The 19,757-nt window shown below is 39.6% G+C and overlaps 1 protein-coding gene across 1 annotated transcript in view; it reads left to right on the top strand.

The window, feature by feature from the left end:
- The window catches only part of lrba (LPS-responsive vesicle trafficking, beach and anchor containing), a gene marked incomplete at its 5' end in the record, with an annotated part of 181,654 nt that overhangs the window by 7,099 nt on the left and 154,798 nt on the right, over positions 1–19,757 (top strand). Inside the window, 2 exons of the mRNA XM_079220303.1 lie at positions 17,682–17,913; positions 19,237–19,337. Of these exons, the coding sequence (XP_079076429.1) occupies positions 17,682–17,913; positions 19,237–19,337 (333 nt within the window). The remainder of the gene's footprint in view (positions 1–17,681; positions 17,914–19,236; positions 19,338–19,757) is intronic.

Here is a 19,757-nt window from a genome sequence, read left to right on the forward strand (position 1 = left end):
AATAATTTTGGAACTGCTTCAGGCATGTTTGATGAGAAGAGCTTACTCTTGACAGAGCTCGTTTGCATGGTTGTTCATCAGCTGGCTTTGCTTTCCCTTTTTGTTATTTCACCTTCTGTGTGTGTAGAGAGAACATTTCCCGTCAGTGAACATGTCTTATAGAGAGTTAATGCCAATCTCGGCTGCTGCGGCTTCATTTTGACTTCTTGGTTTGGCTATATTTTGCTCAAATTACACTTCTCCGGGCTTTTGCATGATCCCCCCTTTTACCCACCCATCCATTATCTAGCTTCTTATTCAACTCTAGGTATTAGTGGCAACAGGGACATCTCAGCCACACTGAATTAATTTACCCCCACAATTTTCCATAGAATATATAGCAGGTCTGTGAAGAGTTATTGTTCCTTTTTAGGTTATCCAGTGGCAGCGTTTCCTCCCAACCAATAACTTAGCCCAACTCTAAAGTGAGATTTCTCTGGGAAACATTCTTACCTGCCTGTTATATTTGCTCCTGACTGAGCCAGTCTCTCACAACACAAGTGACTTATTATATATATATATATATTTTGTGGTGTGATGGATTGTTTTTACCGAGCTACGAGGACACACTTGGATGATACTGATGCCAATAAGCTGGCATGTTTGATGTGGTTTCATAAACAAACCTGACCGAGGTTAAATAATACTAACAACAAACCTTTTCAAAAGCGAGTAAGTGGAAATGCCAGCGCACTTTCAATCTTACCCACTCCTCTTCAGAATGTCTAGTCAAGAGAGTTGTATGATGATGATGCTATGCAGTCGTGCTATCCTATGTAGGCTTCACAGATGAGCAAGGGTTAGCCAACAGACTCATTTTTTAAGCTTTCAAGCTGAAACTCACACTTTTCAAAGGTTTTTGATGTGCTACGGCACAAACTGCAGTATTTTTTTAAATAGGGTGCACAGACCTGTACGTTTGATTACATTAGAGTTTAGTGAGTTCACAGTCCAAATTAAGCACATTTTAAGGTTGTCCAAAAAACATTGTGCATATTATCAGAGCCATTTGAAATAATCCCCTTTTTTTTTTTTTTTTTTTTTTTTAAACAACCAAATTGTAAATGAAATGCTGCTGAAATAGATATGTCCAGGGCCCACTCTGGGAGTCCGGTTAGGAATGTTCCTCACGAACCCGGAGTGTGTGGCGGGGGCTGGGAGACCGTGACGAGTTGGAAGTGAGTCAGGAGCAGCTGATGAGTTCAGATCAGAGTCACCGCTGCTGCAGGAAAAGTGGCGGCTCTCTGCAGCAACTGCTGAGACAGCATATGTCATTATGTCATTTAAATGTGTGAATTAATAAAATAATTAATTCAACAAACTTGTATTTCTGGTAACTAACAAGGTCAGCTATGTTAAATCGGCTAATTGCAAAACTCCCATGTACAAAGGTAATACATTATCCATTGTACCCCCGAGCCATTTCAGAATTTTGTTGCTTAGTAGATACTTCCAGAATACTATTGAGCTTTGCGTAATACAGCCCTACAACTGGAGTGCATGACTTATAGTTTGATCTTGGTTATGATGATAAAATGCAACCGTGTTTTAGATTCCCAGTGACTGATGCATACCGGTAACACACATGCAAACACTAGAACTACTGCCCCGTTAATACGCTAGCACAGCGGTTTAATTGACATGTTGGAACGCTATAGAGCTCTTGGCTTAATGAGAGGCAATATTAACCTCCCAGCCTGCTATTTTCTCTCCACAGTAGGGGGTGTAATGATATGCTAATTCTGCTTGCCTGCCAGCCAAGTTTCATTGTTGGATGCTGGAAAAGGTGTGAATATTAAAACCTAATGTGAAATGGTGCTCCTTTTGTTGAAGAAATGCTATGCTTAAGCCTTGAGGTGTTGGCTCACCTTAGTCCCTGTGGAGGAGATTTCTCAAAGGAAAACGCAAGATAATTGTTCGGGAGATCACAGAAACTTCTAACAGGTTTATTGCACAGTGCCTCAATCTCAACACAAAGTCCTTGTTTTAGGCAGATTAATCGTATGTGTATATATATATATATATATATATATATATATATATATATATATATATATATATATATATATATATATATATATATATATGTGTGTATATATGTGTGTATATATATATATATATATATATATATTCACTTTATTATTAACGCACCTGTAAATGTTACATGAAGATATACATTGTTTGGAGGTCTGTTGTGATGTTGAAATGGCTTGAAGGCTCACTGTGATAGAATTGGTAATCTAGCAAATGGGACATAGTCTTTTGCTTGCTGCAGCCCTCAATGTAATATAATTGCTATAATGATAAAGAAATGTTATATGACCGTCACAAGATATTTAAACAAAACTTTCTTTCAGTCTAGAGTTTGATGTCAGTGTTGTAACGGCTCGTAGTTGAACAGTGATCCTCCCACAAATAACCTTTTGTAGATGACAAAAAAACAAGTTAAAAGATAACAAACCACAACAAAAACGTTTTCTATTGGCTCAGACGATCTAAAAGTTAATTTGGATCCCTTTTTTTTTTTTTTTTTTAACCGTGAGACGATCTGAAGCATGAGGTTTGTGATCTGTTGCACCCCTAATGTCAGATCTTTCTTGACCCTTTTAACCTCGAATGAATGACATTGGTTGTGTTTTCAGCAAATGTTGAGTGTACCCAAAGAGCCATTTGCACACAAGAACCCTGTTTCAGTTCACCGGTTAGCAGCACTAAGACCCCTCATCATTGTGAGTCATTAAGTATGACCTGGAAGGGATTTTTGGCTTCAAGAGGTTTTTAGTTCATCCTTTATTTGATCCATGATTATGTGATGTGCAGTTGGAGTCATTACCCACTGTGCTCTAGACAGTGCTTAGCATTTTCATTTCATGGATAGATGGTGATGATATCTACCCATGTTTTACCACAAACAAATCAGCCTTTGCCCAGCGGGACAGTCACTGAATACTTTCACAATGGTGACCTTTTCAGACGTTTTTGTTTTCTTCTCCATGCTTATAAGCAAATAGTTTCATCATGTGGCTTCAGTCATGGGTAAGACTGCATGATTCCACTCTTCTTAAGCCATTATCTGCCTTCCCCTCTCACTGAGTTGTTTTGTACTTTAGCTTGTCAAAGTATTTCCATGCTTATTTATTACTGCGCCATGCTTCTGTGAAAGAGCCGTCAAGTTGAAAGTGGGTCCTGTTGAGGTTGGACTCCCATTGGCAGAGAACCTACTGTTACTGCATGCACACCTACAATGTGTGTATCTAAAACCAGATTGCAGAACAATCCAAACTTCTGCTGTGTGTGTGTGTGTGTGTGTGTGTGTGAGTCTGAGTCTGAGTCTGAATAGCAAAGCCAGAACCGGGCCTATTGATTGATAGTTTAGATAATCTGTGGACAGTCAAGACAACTGTCTGCCAAATCTGGTCCTGTACCAAATATTTTTTGCCCCCCCACGTAATCTGGAAATGTATTTAGTGTGCTACGCTTTTAGGCATGTAATGTAGGTATACAAATTGTAATATAAAGTCTAGCAAATGATTACTGTCTTGCTGTGTTTATGTTTTATTATGGACGATGCATGGTGCTAAAACAAGGTCTAATAATTTGACAGATAAAAGTACCGTTTATCTTTTCCTTTAATATTTTAGTATTATTAACCAAGATACAAAAACTTGCCACCCCTATGCCTTTTCGAGTCTCGATGAATCAGAGCTGGAGGTCCAGACAAGCCCAGAACGGCACTGAAGCTATGTCAAGAATAATTCAAACATTAATCGGGCACTAAATCTATTCCATTATCCAAGAAGTCAAAGTGATACTGAAACTATGCAACATACACACCACAGAGGCCTGCGTCTTCACGGCACCTGCAAGTCTGTGTTAGTCGTCCAATACTGAAATGCCGAACTTGACTGCCGACCCCTCGATGTTTCCTCTTCCCTTGACCTGCTTTCTCCCTCTGTGCGTCAGCAACTCATCTGTTGCCAAGGTCTGCCATGAAACCTGTAGGGAATACAGGCAACACATAAGGGATGCAGTCCATAAATATATACACCGCACAATCAAATGTAGCACAGCGTTTATTGTTGAAATTCTTCATGTAGAGTAAAGCTTTCTTAGAAATCTGTGCCCTACTACCACCGGAGAGTTTGCTCGGTCTCAGTGGCTCTCACACCACTAAAGGAAACTCCTCACTTCCTGAGTGCCATAATCTGGCTGTAATGGCAGCCAGGAAAACAGGAATTGATTTCAAAGTAAGTCAATGGCATCCCTTTACTTCTATCATTTGTTCTGTGCACAGTAAAGCTTTGTTCATGCTGTTCTGACAGAATTAAATGTCAGCCTGAAGTCGATCACTAATCAACAATCAGTCAGTAGTTGAGTTCTGAAAATGAGCTCAACTTAAGTTCATTTAACGCATGAGTTTACATTTGTAATTTGGCCAGGACACCTTTTATTTTCCTTGTTGTTGTTTTTTTTTTTATTAAGTGTTAAGTGAACTAGGCTATTTCAAACAGATTTGAAAAAGTTTCTCAGATTTCAAAGTCTAGTTAGATGTAGATTATAACATTTTCATTAAGTTGGCAAAAGTTGTTAAATCAACCCACGAGTGAGCATTGCCGGTGTAGAGTTATATCTTTGTGATAAAGTCACATACTGTAAATGATGAGATTTCTTCCACTGACAGAATTGTTTAATGAAACGGCAATTTTTACCGTGACAACAAACTCTCATTCACACTGCATTTTGTCGCTCTATAAGGCAGATAACAGTCATGAGTGTTGTGACTCAGCACAAATTAATCTTTTATTCTCACAGACAGAACTTGTATTTAATATTGGATGAATATGGGCTTGTTCAAATTAAGTAAACTTGCTGAGTAATGACTTCCCATTTAAAATGTCTATAATCGTCTTCTTAAAGCAAAATTTAAATGAGTTGTTGGTAAGTGGTATGTTTGCACTTCCTTGAAGTACCAGGAGGATGAGTATGAGGATGATGAAAGCTTGTGGAAAGTGGAGGAGTGTGCAAAGTCTAAATTCATGAACTTGTCTGAGTATGAGGGTGAATTGATGGCCATGTGATCCACACCTAGAGTTGGCATTTTTACATTTCCTTGTGAAGCAGGAGATCGATATCCTTCCCCTTCTGTCCCTAAGAGAAAGAAAAGCTAGTTTGTCAGCATTTGACAAGCGCGCTATATATATATATATATATATATATATATAAAAATAAAATGGCTGTGTTCTCTTTTCTAGAAATTTGTTTTCTCACTGTTGACATCATTATTTTTTTTAGCAATTTTTCAGTGATGCATCATGTCTCCTGACCAGTACCTGTGATTGGCAATGCACATGGGGGAACAATTCCTATGGCTTATCATACCGGTGTCTCGTAACTGTCATGGTAAAGGTGTTCTTGGGGATGTGAAGGTAGTGGTTCAGGTGAAAGATGAAAAAACTGTCCGTGTGTCTTCATGTACTTTTAATGAGATTGGTGCAGTTTTTGAAACTAATGCTCCAAATTTATCAGTTTACATAATGAATGCATACTGATAAATTGAAATGTACAGTACCACTTGGGAGCAGATTTTAAATAATTATATAAAACCTTTTGGTAGTTGGACTTCTATTAGTTTCATAGTAATTTAATAAAAATGTATTTTTGCGTATATATATTCTTCCTTTAGACCCTGCCCCTCTTACATAATAGAAGGGCAAGTTGCCTATTTTGGTTGAAAATATTGCTATTTTTCCTTTTTCTTGGTATGTTGTTCTGCCATAATCCACATCAAGAGTCTTTGTGAGATGTCAAAAGAATGATGCAGTAACCCATAAACAGTCGGGCTGTGGCGACATCAGGCGATGCCATCATACATCTATAGGACCATCAGACGGGCAGCACCTGGTCACAGGCCGCTCCAAGTAAATGTTAAAAGGTTGGATGTGTTCATGCTGCAACATCCCCGGGGTTATCAATTTGGCAGCTTGCATCACGGATGCTACATTGAATTATGCCCAAGTCATCAAGGTTCAACAGTAAGTTTTGAAATTCCAAAGGCAACTGTCTCCTTTTCTGAAACATCCCAAAACATTTCTTTGTATCTCCAAGTCAAAGTGCAAAAACTCCAAAGTTTTTCTTTTCGTTAGTTTGTTTTGATAAGAATATGTCAGCATAGCTTTGCCTCTGCACCTTCCTTAACTGTATTGTGAGGGTCTGACTCTGACACGTTTTCTTATTCAGTAGTTTTTAAAACTTAGTTGACCAGAGATTGGAGAGCAACTACTGTGATATGGTATCCTGCAGATGTTTTCCTGGTTCCCCACTCTGGGTTTCGTCCAGGAAATTGTTTAGCTGAGGTGCTAAGCTGCCCAGATCCTGTCTCATCTCTTGACACATTCCTTAAATAGATAATGACCTAAACAATAGTTTCACTTGTATGACATTTGCTCTGTGAAATAGCATCTCTGCCTGTAATTTTTCATGATTTTGGTGCTTCAGGAGCAGAAGCCCACTTAAGCTATCAAACAATCTCTTTTATTTTAGAGAATATTTTTTGGGCATTTCTGCTATATTTGATAGTAAGGGACAGACTAGAAAGGCAGGTGAGGGAGAGTGGATGACATGTGGCAAAGGGCCCTGAGCTGAGATTGAACCCGGGCCACAGTGAGCAACTAGGATGCCTCAATAAATCATTTTCTCAAACTTTTTTTTTTGGGGGATAATGGCACCTTTCACAATAATTACATTATCGATTATATGACCGCAATCGTTTTTGCTGACCTCGATGCTCATCGTGTTTACATTCTTACAATTTTTTTTCGCCAACATGATGCCATAATAACTAGCACGGTTTTCCCCACCATTTTAAGACTGTCTTTCACCCTTTGAAACTCACATAGACCAGCTTTTGTCTTTTTATAGTGCGAGGACACAGCTCTTTAGGGGGAGATGGCAGGTCAATAACAGTATATGCCACATAGAAGTGCTATACACTATATATTGTCTGAAAAACTGAACGTACATTTTAGAGGGAGCTCAGCAGTGTGTGTCAATTTGTTCTCATCACAAATCATAAATGAAGTAATTCATAGACATCAAGGGTAAAATTCCTTAAAAAATGGTGATGGAAGTATATGATGGCCATCCCAGTCATTTGTTACACAGATTCATGGCTACATTTTACAATTTCTACCACTTGAGAATAATCATTTTTGCATTAAAAATGAGGACTGTGGATTTAGGCTCTTTTTAATGGATTTTTTTTTTACAAATTGTTCAATGTGAACAAAACGGAACTCAAGAACTTCACATACCTTTTTAAGTTGGCATGAATGATCAAAGGTGGATCCTGCATCAAGGCACTGGATGTTGATCTGTTTGCTTCTTCACCTCCCTGATCTAGCTGCTATTTTTAACATGTTGCACCAAAGCAAACCTTCCTATCTATGCAAACTAAAATGGGAGGTGTTGCTGTGTCAAACAATGAAATGATTTGTTTGACTCATGATCAAATCCCTACTTTCCATGTCTGCTATCTGGCAGTTGCCACACATTAACGGAGAAAACTGGACATCTTATTCCAGACGGAGACCACATAAAGATTTTCTGAAGTAGAAATCCATGCACTCAATAGATCATATTTGAGTGTAGTTTTCATTTTGAACATTTCATTTCATCAGCAGATGACTTAAGTGGGTCAAAGTTGCTCTGGAAACCCAAAAGATTGCTCTAAAGCCTGGTCTCTGATGTCTAATGAGGACCATTTCCTGACAAGCCTTTTCCTTATGTTGACAATGGCAGCCACTCTGCATTTTAAGCCAGATTGCCAGATGGATATGGCAAGTGTTCTGTTCTGTTCTACAACTCCTTATGAAAATGGTCAAAATATAGCTTCATACTTGAGTTCAAGATGTCATCCAAGTGCATGTGCTTATGTTTGTGTATGCGTTTGTGAAACCAAAACATGACAAACTGTTGCTGTAGGTTACATTCACAGGGTACAGTTTATGATATGTTTTATTTTGGAGGATGGTAGCATAATAAATGGCGAGCTCATACAGGCATGCTGACATACTTGTAATTGAAACGCACATTACTCTGTCAACAAGTGAAATGGGAGGATGGATGGTAACATTTTGGATGTAATCTAAATCCTATCTCTTCCCATTGGATGAATATTAGATGGGTTCTACTAATGGTAGTTGCTTTCCTTTTTTCTTGCTTTTCTTGGCCTTTTTCGCTCCCGTCACAACGTGCTGATGGCATAATACAGGATACATTGTGTCATTGCATGTAAATATTAAATTGAATATAATCTAAAACGGCACAGCCTTGCTGGCCACATGTATCCATGTGTATTATCTACTGTTTGCTGCATGTCGTACCAAACCTGTGTCCTTAAGCAAACAAAGGAAATTATGTGTTGATCAGATCACCGCCTGGGCATTATCATGCTTAATGTCGTGTACAAATGACTGTCAGCCACTGTTTAAAACAAGAGCTTGGCAGATCACCCCTCTGAAGATATTCTTAGAAATCCAGCTATTAAAATATCTCTCTCCACCTACTGTACCTCTCCTCTGTCTTTTGTTGTTTGTTTCTCAGTGTAAGGGAGGCAGGTGAGAGAAACAGTGTCAGATGATCAATCTTTCAATATAAGTGTATTAATTTAACAATGAGTAAAACCCAACATAATTTATCAATTTAAGCAGTAATCTACCAACTCAAACACGTTTTTTTTGGTGCCACTTAAGTGAAAAATTCATGAAGTGTATTTGGAACAACTTGTCATATCTGTAGTGAGTGGGAGTCAGGTAAAAAAGGCTCCGGTGAGCTGTGGTCATTGTATTCCATGGTCACCGCATGCATAATTGTCACCACTTTACCTTCTGCTCCTGCTTTGACCGATGTGGAGTGGCTGGCTCATCCACCAGGCGGGATGGCAGTTTCATGTTCTGTGAATATTTTAAACAGAGGCGAGAATAACAAGCTATATAAGTAGGACAAAGTGATAGCAATTTAGACTTATAATCGTGTGGTGCAGGGATGACATATTTTTGTAGACCAACCCCTGGAAGTTGGCATCACACTGGTTCCCTAAACAACATTTTTTTTCTTTCTTTTGGATTATTTCAGAAAATAAGCCCTGTGGCAAACACAAGTTTCTTACTTGCATATTTTGTTCAGCAAGATAATCTTTAAAAAATGAACACCACATTTAGGATTTTTGAAGCACGAGTACAATTTGCAGTAATACAAATCCAACGTTAGGCTGTAGTTTGGGTATCCACAATGAGGTTTTAAAGGTGGTGCAGCGCGGTGATGTCATTTAGCCACTTGATACTGGAGCAACTGCCTTTTTAAAAAAAAAAATTTAAGACCCACAAAAGCTTCAACATTCACCGAAGGTGTATCCACTGACTGTTCAAATCTTTTAACCACAGAGCTCATTTCAGTCGTCTAACCAAAAACCCCATTTCATTTGAAACAAGGAAACAGAAGTGCAAATATGCTAATTCATTTCTGGGATTTAGGACTCATTTCCTGCAGCACTCTATTACAGGTAGCACCGAGGGAGTCGGTGAGTTGTGACAGCTGCAGACTCTTCAGAAAGCAAGAATGGGCAATATGCCAGAATTATGTTATCACAATGATAATTTAATTATCGGGATAACAATTTCTTGGTGTGTTTCTGTTACGTAGTTGTTTTTGTGAAGAAAATAGCATAGGAGATAAGACTTTGTAGATCAGGATTGTTTTTACATATTTTTACAAGTTTTTACATATCTGAAGATATAAAATACAATACAGAAAATGGCTGTGTGTGTATATAAAAAGAAAAGCACACTGTTTTGTCCGTTCAAGACTTGTTAGAAGGATCGTCTGATCTTGTCGGGTCTTATTAATGAACTGAAACGCTGCCCAACATGCAGTAACGCTGCTTGCTACACTCAAGTAAGCTGTCATCCCGCATTTAGTTTGCAGTCTTTGTCCGCCGCTCTCTTTGCTTACACTGGAAGTTGCTGGACTTCTGTTTCCTGCTGACACGTATTTAGCAAGTGGAAGGAGAGCCCACCAGCCTCTTGTGTCGGATATTTTTACGCCTATTTGTAATTTGACACCGTGGCGTTTTTCTGTGCACTAATATTTCAAGATAAAATAAATGTTTCATAGCCCAGTGTTGCTAGAAATCATCGCTCATGTTTTTATAGCATTTATCAAAGCAATCATCTGTTTGTTTTTCACAGTACAGATTCTTAAATAAACATAAGCTCAGAAGCTTCACATCTGTGTGACTGAATTACATAATTAAATGTAATTGCAGACCATTACATAATATGTCCTTATTTGTTTAGAAAAGCCCAGAATGAAGATATTTTAATTCAAAACATTAAATATTTGTTGCACATGAGTAAAGCAATGAATATAAGTACTAAAAGGTGGCATTAGAAATCAATAAATAGTTGTATTGATTCATTTTGTATTAAATAAAAAAAGACATGACATGTAATCCACCCCTCATACAATCAAACTAGTCTTACGTTATGGTGCTGAATAAACGCCCTTCAACAGAACAACCTGCTACTATCTGCGCCCATTCTGAATTTCTACTTGTGGAAGTTGGCGACCCTGTCCACGCATTAAGCAGTAAGAAAAGCCATCAGCACTCGTGCGCGACCGGGAGAGGCTGCACAGGAAGGCGGGACTCCTGGCACCACACCGTGGAGCCTCGGGGTGGTTCGCGTCATCTCCTGCTGCTCGCACTAACACTGGAGAGCTCTGACCAGTCACAACTTCTCATATATATTTGTTAATTAGATTGTCCCAGAAATTGGTGTGGCAGCTCGAGTTGTTGGCAGAAATAACATGAGCCTTGGTGAAATATTTTGGCGCGAACACAGTTTCAGGTCAGTGTGATTGTAATTTGTGACGTTTGACTGCTTTGTTTCCACGTTAATACGTTAATTTGCACAACTTTATTGTTAAAATACTTCACAATAAGACAGTTTAAACTGCATGCAGTTGCTTTATGGATTCTCAAAGCTGAATGTTTTTAAATGGTATAACATGCATATCTTCACAACTTTTTGTAAATACGGCACAGAGGTGAACCCGGTGTTGCGTTAGATACGGTAAATCCCCGAACCAACCCTGATCCTTATCCTCTAAAGCCTTTTAACAGGACGGGTGAACAGACTTCGACATACCGGTACCGGGTCAGGAGAACTCAAGGAGTTAATAACAGTTCTGTGGTGAAAAACGCCTCAAATGTATTTAATCTGTGAAAATAAGTTGTTCCACCTGAACGGAAATGTTTACAGAAAATGATAGATTTGTTAAATTGAACAGTCTTCAACCCTTTCGAGCTCAACAGATGTTCAACGTCACCATTACACTGAGAAAGATTTGTCCAGATCTATGTCCTCTTGCATACATATATACTGGATCCGAAATGTTGGTACCGCTTCATCTGAATGTTGCTTCATTTTGAAACATGAATATATTATAACCAGAGCATGCTATGATGCATGCATTTGGCCTCACTATATCCTCTCATCTACATCATCAGAAGCTCATTCTCTCATATCAGTACGAGCACCAGAGGGATTTGAGTTGGACAGATTATCTGCTGGAGCCATTTCAGCATCTCGCATCAGTATGTTGGAAATGTGAGCGTTCGTCGGCAGTGAAGAGGGCAAGATTATAAAATGTTGTCATATCACGTTCATACATTCATGTTTTGGGTCACTGTGATGGATGTTTCAGTTTGTGTGGTATGGAGGGGGGTGGAGAAATAAGCTGGAACTGCCTTTTGGTTTGACAAGATAGCTCGTTAAGCGATCCCGTAAAAGAGCGGTTAGTAAAAGTAGGCCAGTGGCGCTGAAGGCACGGTCACTCTGACGGCCCATTTGTTCAGTATTCTGTTGCCTCTAAACCCGTAGTCAAACTGTTTTGTAATAACACATAAGCTGGCCTTTTGCGGTCCTCTCGTCAAGGGCTAACTTAACGTAGCCTTTAAATTACATTTCCATACTTTTTCATCACTGAGGTTTTGCCGGCACTGTAATGAAATCAGTCAGACATCAGATATACCCCTCGACCGGTCCTCGTGTCTAACACTCCCAAACGGACAGATGATATCAGGTGATAGATGTACTGCGGTCTGATTGTTCAGGCCAATTCAAAAGCCTGATGGAAGCCATGTGACAAACTGGAGACGTGCTAGACGTGAGCGCCCATTTGTCACGGGCGTTCTTCCATTGTGCGTCTCTGTCGTCGTCTCCCGCAGGCAAATTACTTTATGTTCAAATGATTTCACCCGTACAATTAATCGTGGTTTCATTAGGGAGGGAACTGAAGGACGAATATCAATACACACTCACACACGCACACACACTGCTAGGAGGTCTCATACCCCTGCAGCCGGGGCTTGGCAGGAGCAGTGTTTCTGCCTGTTACTATAAGCTGGGTAATTTCCTCCCCTTTCGTACAAAGTAGCCATCATTTGTTGCTTGTTCTCATCTTCAGCATCCCAGGGCTGTCTGTAATGATTTAGAAGTCTGTTCTCACTACCAAAATGTGTGTTGTTGTGATTTACACTAAACATGTTTTGTGTAGACGGATGCTTTTAATGTAAACCTTTTATTATTGTGACCCTTAATACATTTGCTATTGTTAAGTTGTCGCTCAAGTTTCAAGACTATCTTGGCAAAATAAATTGTGAATCAGTGCATGCTACCTATGCACTTGCACACCTTGATGTGCTGTTATCAGCAGTTCAGGTAATGCAGCATGGGGCCCTGTTTTGACTCTATTTACATAGTAGTCCTTTGTAGTTGATGCCTGACTACCTTCTCTGTTTTTTTGGGGGGGTATAGTCTTAAAGTTAAAAATCTGTTTCTGTCGGCTTTAGTGTGTCCTCTTTTTCAATTTGCCTCCTTTTCCATCTCAGTCAATCTAGAAGCTTTTTCATTTTTTGTATTCAAGTTTTTGTGTGAATTGAAAATGTGGATGGAAACATTTTCCTTCAAATCCCCATCAGGCCGCCAGTGAACACGGTGTACACTCAATTAGGTTGTTTACATGTGGTGAAAATGTTAACCGCCTGTCCGACACTGTCATTGTTGACATTTGATTTCTTATCTCGGCCTTCCAAGAATCCCAACACAATCATTGGCCTTCTGAAATACAAGTCTAGCTCAGGCAATGGATATGAATACTGGTTATGGCGCAACATTTAGAGCCCTGCCATCCTCCCATGTTGTTCTCCATGGAGACCATAGAAGCCTGTTTGTGCTTTGTGTTACGGCCCAGTGGCTGCTTGGCTGCTCAGCCATGATTAATTCAGGCAGGCCTCAGGGGTGAACAGCCAGGCTAGGTTACCCAGCCAGGGGTCTGGTGTCTAGCTGCCATAAAGACAGTTGGCTTTATGGCAGCTTTTAGCCGCAGAGCTCTCCTTGGCTGTAGCCGAGGCTGGAGCTGGCAACCACTCACACTTCTTCCTGAAATGAGCAAAGTAAATGATTGAATTGAACAATTTAAGAAAATGAAATGTTATAAACCTGTTTGCTTCTGCCCCAATAGATGCATTAAATGTTCTCAAAGCTGTTGGAAATTGCACTTTTGGTTTTCAATTTACATCGAGGTTCAAAGTATCACAGTTGATTAATGGTAGCATAATTCAGTCTGTTTATAAATATACTGATGTATTTTGTACCTGGTAATAACATGGAGATAACCAGCTGCTGTGAGGTTTCATACTAGGAGCTCAGCTGGCACAGTTGGTCAGCGGTACATAGTTTGCAGGTTTGGAGTGCTGCTGAAGATAAATGACATTTGAATATGACCTTGATTTTTTTTATGTGCACAGACTTTTAAAATACACAACTGAAGAAACTCTGTCAGAAATTGGGATCTTTGCTTTTTGGATTATACCTTTTTTTTACTTGTGATTTAAAACCTCACACTTCTGTGCTGCAGCTTTCTTTCATCTGTATTTGGACAATACTTTTGGCAAAAATCAGCCACTCCAAACTGACTCATTATTAGGGTTGGGTACCAAGAGCCGGTGCCAGTATGGTACCTACCGGACCGAAAAGCAACGCAGATTTCGGTGCTTCCTTCCGGTGCCTGAGCCGATTTAAATACTTTTTTTTTTACACTACTCTTTAAAGTTGCACGGTATATAGATACTAAAAAGGTAGCGCGGTACGATTATTAAAATAGCGCGGATCAGAGCACACTCGCTGCTCTGCTCTCTGTCTGCCTGCATGCAGAGCGGGGCTCGAGGGGGCGGGGCTTCCAGCGCTCACACACACACAGCGAGCGCACACAGAGATCGCTGGAGACACGAGCACGAGCTTTTGAACGTCCGTCCTCGGCTTGATGGAACAAATCTCTCCAGTTGATATTAATGATGACGTGTAGTCCAGTAAAGCAGCAGTTTTAGGATCCAACAGTGTCTGAGTTCTGTTGCACACGGTCCCATCAGGCCACCTGATTGGACTGGTGTCTGTTCTTTTTTTAAATATATATTTTTATAGTTTGAAGTTAAAAGGTTTGAAGCTGTAGTTTGAAGTGTGTTTTGCACTTATTTATTTATATCTATAGTATACTTTAAACAGTTAATAATATTGTTCAATTTGAAGAAAAAAAATTGCCTTGGCAATAAAAAAGTATCGGTTCAGGCACCGTTTAGGCACCGGTATCGGTTTAAAAGTATCGGTTTAGCACCGGTATCGGAAAAAACCCAAACGATCCCCATCCCTTTCTCATTATAAACTGAGATTGCAGCATATAATGCATCTCACTTGTGACATTGAATCCCAACTGACGTTGAAAAAGCCAACACCTATTATGACCAACAACGGCAGACTTCACAGGTTTTACTGGTTTCGTAGTATTACATATTACACACACTAGCAGATTACAGCCGATAGTTCTATCACTGTTGGTGACTTTCTCCTCTCCAGTCAGCTCGGCTATCTGCAAATGAGAAGTTTGTTTTTTCCTTACAAATCCTCAACCTTGAGAATCCAACCAACAAACGTTTGGTATTTTCTATTTATTTAAAAAAGAGACAAAACAAATAATTACTGTCTATTGACAGAATCTCATTATTTTAGCATGAATTTAAATTAGGCTTGCTACAAATGTTTTGTAAGTAGAGTTGGGGGGGGGGGGGGGGGGGGGGGGATTAAGGTTGACTCTATAAACAGGACCACACACTATGAGGTAATGTGGCGAAATAATTGTTAAATTTATGTTGAGCCTTTCTGATGGTATGGAATGACAAAATGGGTCCACACTCAGCCCTCTCCTCTGTGTGCCAGGCGTACGCCACTATAGTGAGGTACTCTGTTCCCGTCCTCATATTCGTTCTCCGTCTCCTTGGTCAACTGACTGATGGATGGATGACTCACACAGAGTGTCAGGCTCATAAATCAACTGTTACTGTGGCAAAATGGCACCCGACATCCGTTAAGGGCAGACCTGGCTGCAGCCTTTCCCCCAAGTTAATAAATGGTACTCTTTAGAGAGATGCATGATTTATCGTTGACTTGGTAAGTGGCAAAAAGGGAAGAATACAGGTTTCTAGTGGGGTATTAATTGATGCCTTTAAAATGATTTTGTTTGTCAATTGTTTTATCATATAATATGAAAACAGACCTCCGAACAAAATGCATTTTTATGAGATGACTGGCTCACATAGTCAGTTTAAAGAAAATTGGTTGATTATCAAATAGTAATTTATCAAAAAGCATTGCTCGTCATTCTGTGTTTTCAGCTTCAAAAATGAGTGTTTGCTGCTTCAATATCTATATCGAAATATATCTATCTAGATTTATTTGTAAAATGTATATTTTGCACTCTATTAGGCGGTTATGAAAAGCAAACACCACATTAGGCTTTGAACTTTTCTGATTTTTTTTTTTTTACATTTATTGATTAAACAATACATTAATCTATAAAATGCATAGTGCACTTTATACATATTATGTATTTTGTGCAATACTGTCACTATATTTTGTACCTTATTTCTATTTTTTTTTGGCCTTTTCAGTTTATTTTATTTGTTTCCTTAAAGTGTATTGTAATTCTGTGTTAGGACCCAGCAAAATAAGCTTTTCATTGTACAGAGTAACTGCCTGTTATCTGTGCATATGACAATGAAAAATATCTTGAATCTTAATCATATAAGAGAGGGACAAATGAAACTTCTAAATATGACTAGGCACTTTAAATTATGTGTATGTAAAAAAAACAAGCATTATAATGTCTAGATAAAGGAAGTAGTCCTTGTGTAAGGTGACCGATGGATCATTGTGGGAACGTTGATGCTTGACATGAGAAAACGAAGAGACATCAGTGAGAGGGGGTTGAACGGCCACAAGGTGAGGTGTGTGTCAGTGTTATCATCACTTTATCCCTCGTCTTTAAGACTGTTGTGGCAGCAGCGTTACTCCAGTTTCCCCTCCTTCCCTATCTGGTACTCGACACACACGCGCTGCGTTAATCCGGCCTCACTCAATTTAATGGGACAGTTTTCATTCGCTGCACCAAATCATATTGTTTTCACATCCAGCCTGTCTAATGGCCGAGTACGACTACATGTTCATTTTTGTGTTTGTTTTTTTGTCGTCTAGTCACACCTCCTTGATTCTTAACTTGACAGCCTTGCTCACAATATTAATTTGACATCAACATTGTTATTTTCCTTATCTTTTTCCATTAGGCAGGGTTCAATAATAAAAATGTCGTCCAAACTATTAAGAAGTGACAAATCATGACATTTATGGCTCATACAATTTATTTCCGCACACAAAGAACATTACTCCTTTGCAAAAGGACACGCAGTCGATCTCAGCAGCTGAACAAGCATGAGCTGGAGATCCCTGTTAAGGCTGACTAACATGGCGGGACGGACGTGTTTACGGCCTCTCTTTTTTAAATTTTTTTTATTCACGATACAGGCTTGTGTAATTGGCTGTGAAAGAAAATGTGTTTATTCTCACAATAACACACAATAAAATACATTCCTGAAGGATGTATTTAAATACTGCAACTGCTGTTTTAGTATAGCCATTCAAAGGAGATGCACATTACTGTTCTTTCTGATTGTGTAATTTCTTGTATGTCATAAGTAAGAATTAATTTAATCTGTGTCTGCAAGGCTGTGTCAGATGTTGTTAGCATTTGAGGGCCTACAGGAACAAAAGACCTCTAAATGCACTTCTCACTGTTTGTCTGTCTGGATGTCTCAGTTGGTTTCACTGACGTGGCTTCATGTTTGATATTTTCTGCTCTAAGTTTACCGGTGCCTTCAGGCTAGCTGTAAACAGTTGAATCTACCGTCAGACAAACGGACAAACAAATAGACTGACGGAGACCTGTGTTTCCCCCCTGACCTTTATTCCACTTGGCTAGCAGCATCTCTGATGCACGATTAATCATCTGCTTAAAAATGTGCACACACATAGTACATATGCCTTTTTGAGACTCTTGGTTATATTCTTCTGGTGATAATAAAACATAAAATACCTTTTTACATTTGTTTATTTATTTTACTTGATGACTGACTGAAACACTTTTTCCTCTCAGCCCTTATTCCCTCACTCACTTCTATCTTTGCATCCCTCCTGCAGCTTGTCGGCGGCCAGTTTGACCTTGAGATGAACTTCATCATCCAAGAACCCGAGAGCATTGTGTGCATGGTGGAGCTGTTGGACAAATGCGAGCCCACCTGTCAGGCCGAGATCTGGAGCATCTTCACCGCCATCCTCAAGAAGAGCGTCCGCAACCTGCAGGCGTGCACTGATGTGGGCCTCATCCAGCAGGTGCTCCAGCGTATATCCACCACGGACAGCATGATCGCAGGTACTCGAGCACCTAAGGGAACAATTGGTCTTTCTTTTCTCTTTATTGGATGATGGGAAAACAATGTTCTATCTCTTAACGCAGCATAATCATACTCATCTTAAATAAATACATTTTCATTTGGTTTCACCTGAACTGTGCTTGACCAAGACGAGACACTATAGGAGGTGTTTTAGTGTAAATAAAAAAAAACGGTTATAAACTTTCCTATCCACTCTCCCTGTCTACAATAACCTCATGGTTATTCATCCTCAATTTTTGCATAAACTGTGATGTATTGCAGGGGAAGCAGACACATTCCCCCTGTACGGTCTCCCCAGAGTCTCGGTCTAGTCTGTTGCCCATCTGCAAATTAGTCTGAATTAATCCTACAGTGTTCGGCTCAGTGAACTTTTGCTAGCTAGAACAGCGTTGGCCTAGAGGGTTTGTGCAGTCAAGCAAGGGCGATTCAGCCCAGCAGTAACTCGGCAGCTGAAAGTAATGTTTGTAGGGAAAATTACCACAGAACAAATGCAATGTCCTCGACCTCAGAATTGTGGCATGCAGTACAGTATAACTTATGCAACTTTTTTTATTGATACACATTTACAACTGAAAAGGCCTCTTGTATTAAGCTTTACCATTTTATATACGGTTTATTTATCAAAATAATTGTATAGATAGTAGAAAGCTGACAGGAAATGGAGAGATGGGAGGAAGGACATGCAACAATGGCGGACTTTCAACCGTGGATGTTGTATTTTATGATCAATGCCTTAAACTAGGCCACCAGGGCGTCCCAACTTTGATCTTTTTAAAACGTTTGTATTTATGCATTTGCAAACAGTCTCTTCCTCTCTTCACATGAACGAGCTCTTCTGAAATACTAGTTGTTAGGACTGAGCTAAACAGTACTGTTAAACACAAGTATTAAAGGAAAAAGACCAGCCAGCAATAACAGTCTGCCACTCATTATTACATTTGGAGATTTTAACCAAGGGCGGTGTACGTGCACACTAGTCATATGTCATACCATGCCTCATCATTAGCTAGTAATAACTAATGAAAGAGACTGCACAGTAGCTGGGACTCCCAGAGTGTCTTCTCTATTTTAAGTCTCTTTTTTTTTTTCTTGGTCTTGCTCACCCTACTTACTTAATACGTCTTAGCTGCTCAGCTTCTTATAGCTGTGGCTTCACTGTCATATTTAGATTAGCAAGATGCCAATAAGGATTGTAATACTTATAATATGAATGACTATATCCTTAAAGTTTTTAGCGAACTCCTGCCACTTCTGTTGCAACATGCCCTGTTTTAACCCCTGTATGACTGTGTGTCTTGCAGACCTACTGGTGGACATGTTGGGCGTCCTCGCCAGCTACAGCATCACAGTAAAAGAGCTGAAGCTCTTCTTCAGCAAACTGCAAGGGGAGAAAGGCCAGTGGGTGAGTCAGAGTTATGCCACAGTGATCCGTCTTGGTTGTCTGGGACCAGCATGAGGAATGTGCAAGCAACACTTCAACTACTGCCATCCCACAGGCCAATGCCCTCGTCACAGAGACGAGATAAATCACGTGAAACTGAAATACTACTCCGCAGCGTGAGGTTGTTTGTGAGATTACCAAAAAACTCAATTTTTAAATCCATAATGTTGCAAGACTTTGCTGTTTCACAGTTGTAGAACATTAGTTTTCTAAAATAGGCTGCTTGAGTTGTCGTGTGTGTTCCTATCACGGAGTAGCCACAGTGAACTCCAGATGTATGATAGTTGTACAGAAGATAAGTTACTACATGCAGGCAGGACCAGTGGCACAGAGGGAGAGACGGAAAGAAGAGAGGGGAAGTAACCCATCGATCACCGACAC

Source organism: Taurulus bubalis (assembly GCF_910589615.1).
Source record: "Taurulus bubalis genome assembly, chromosome: 6".
Taxonomy (NCBI): Eukaryota; Metazoa; Chordata; class Actinopteri; order Perciformes; family Cottidae; genus Taurulus; species Taurulus bubalis.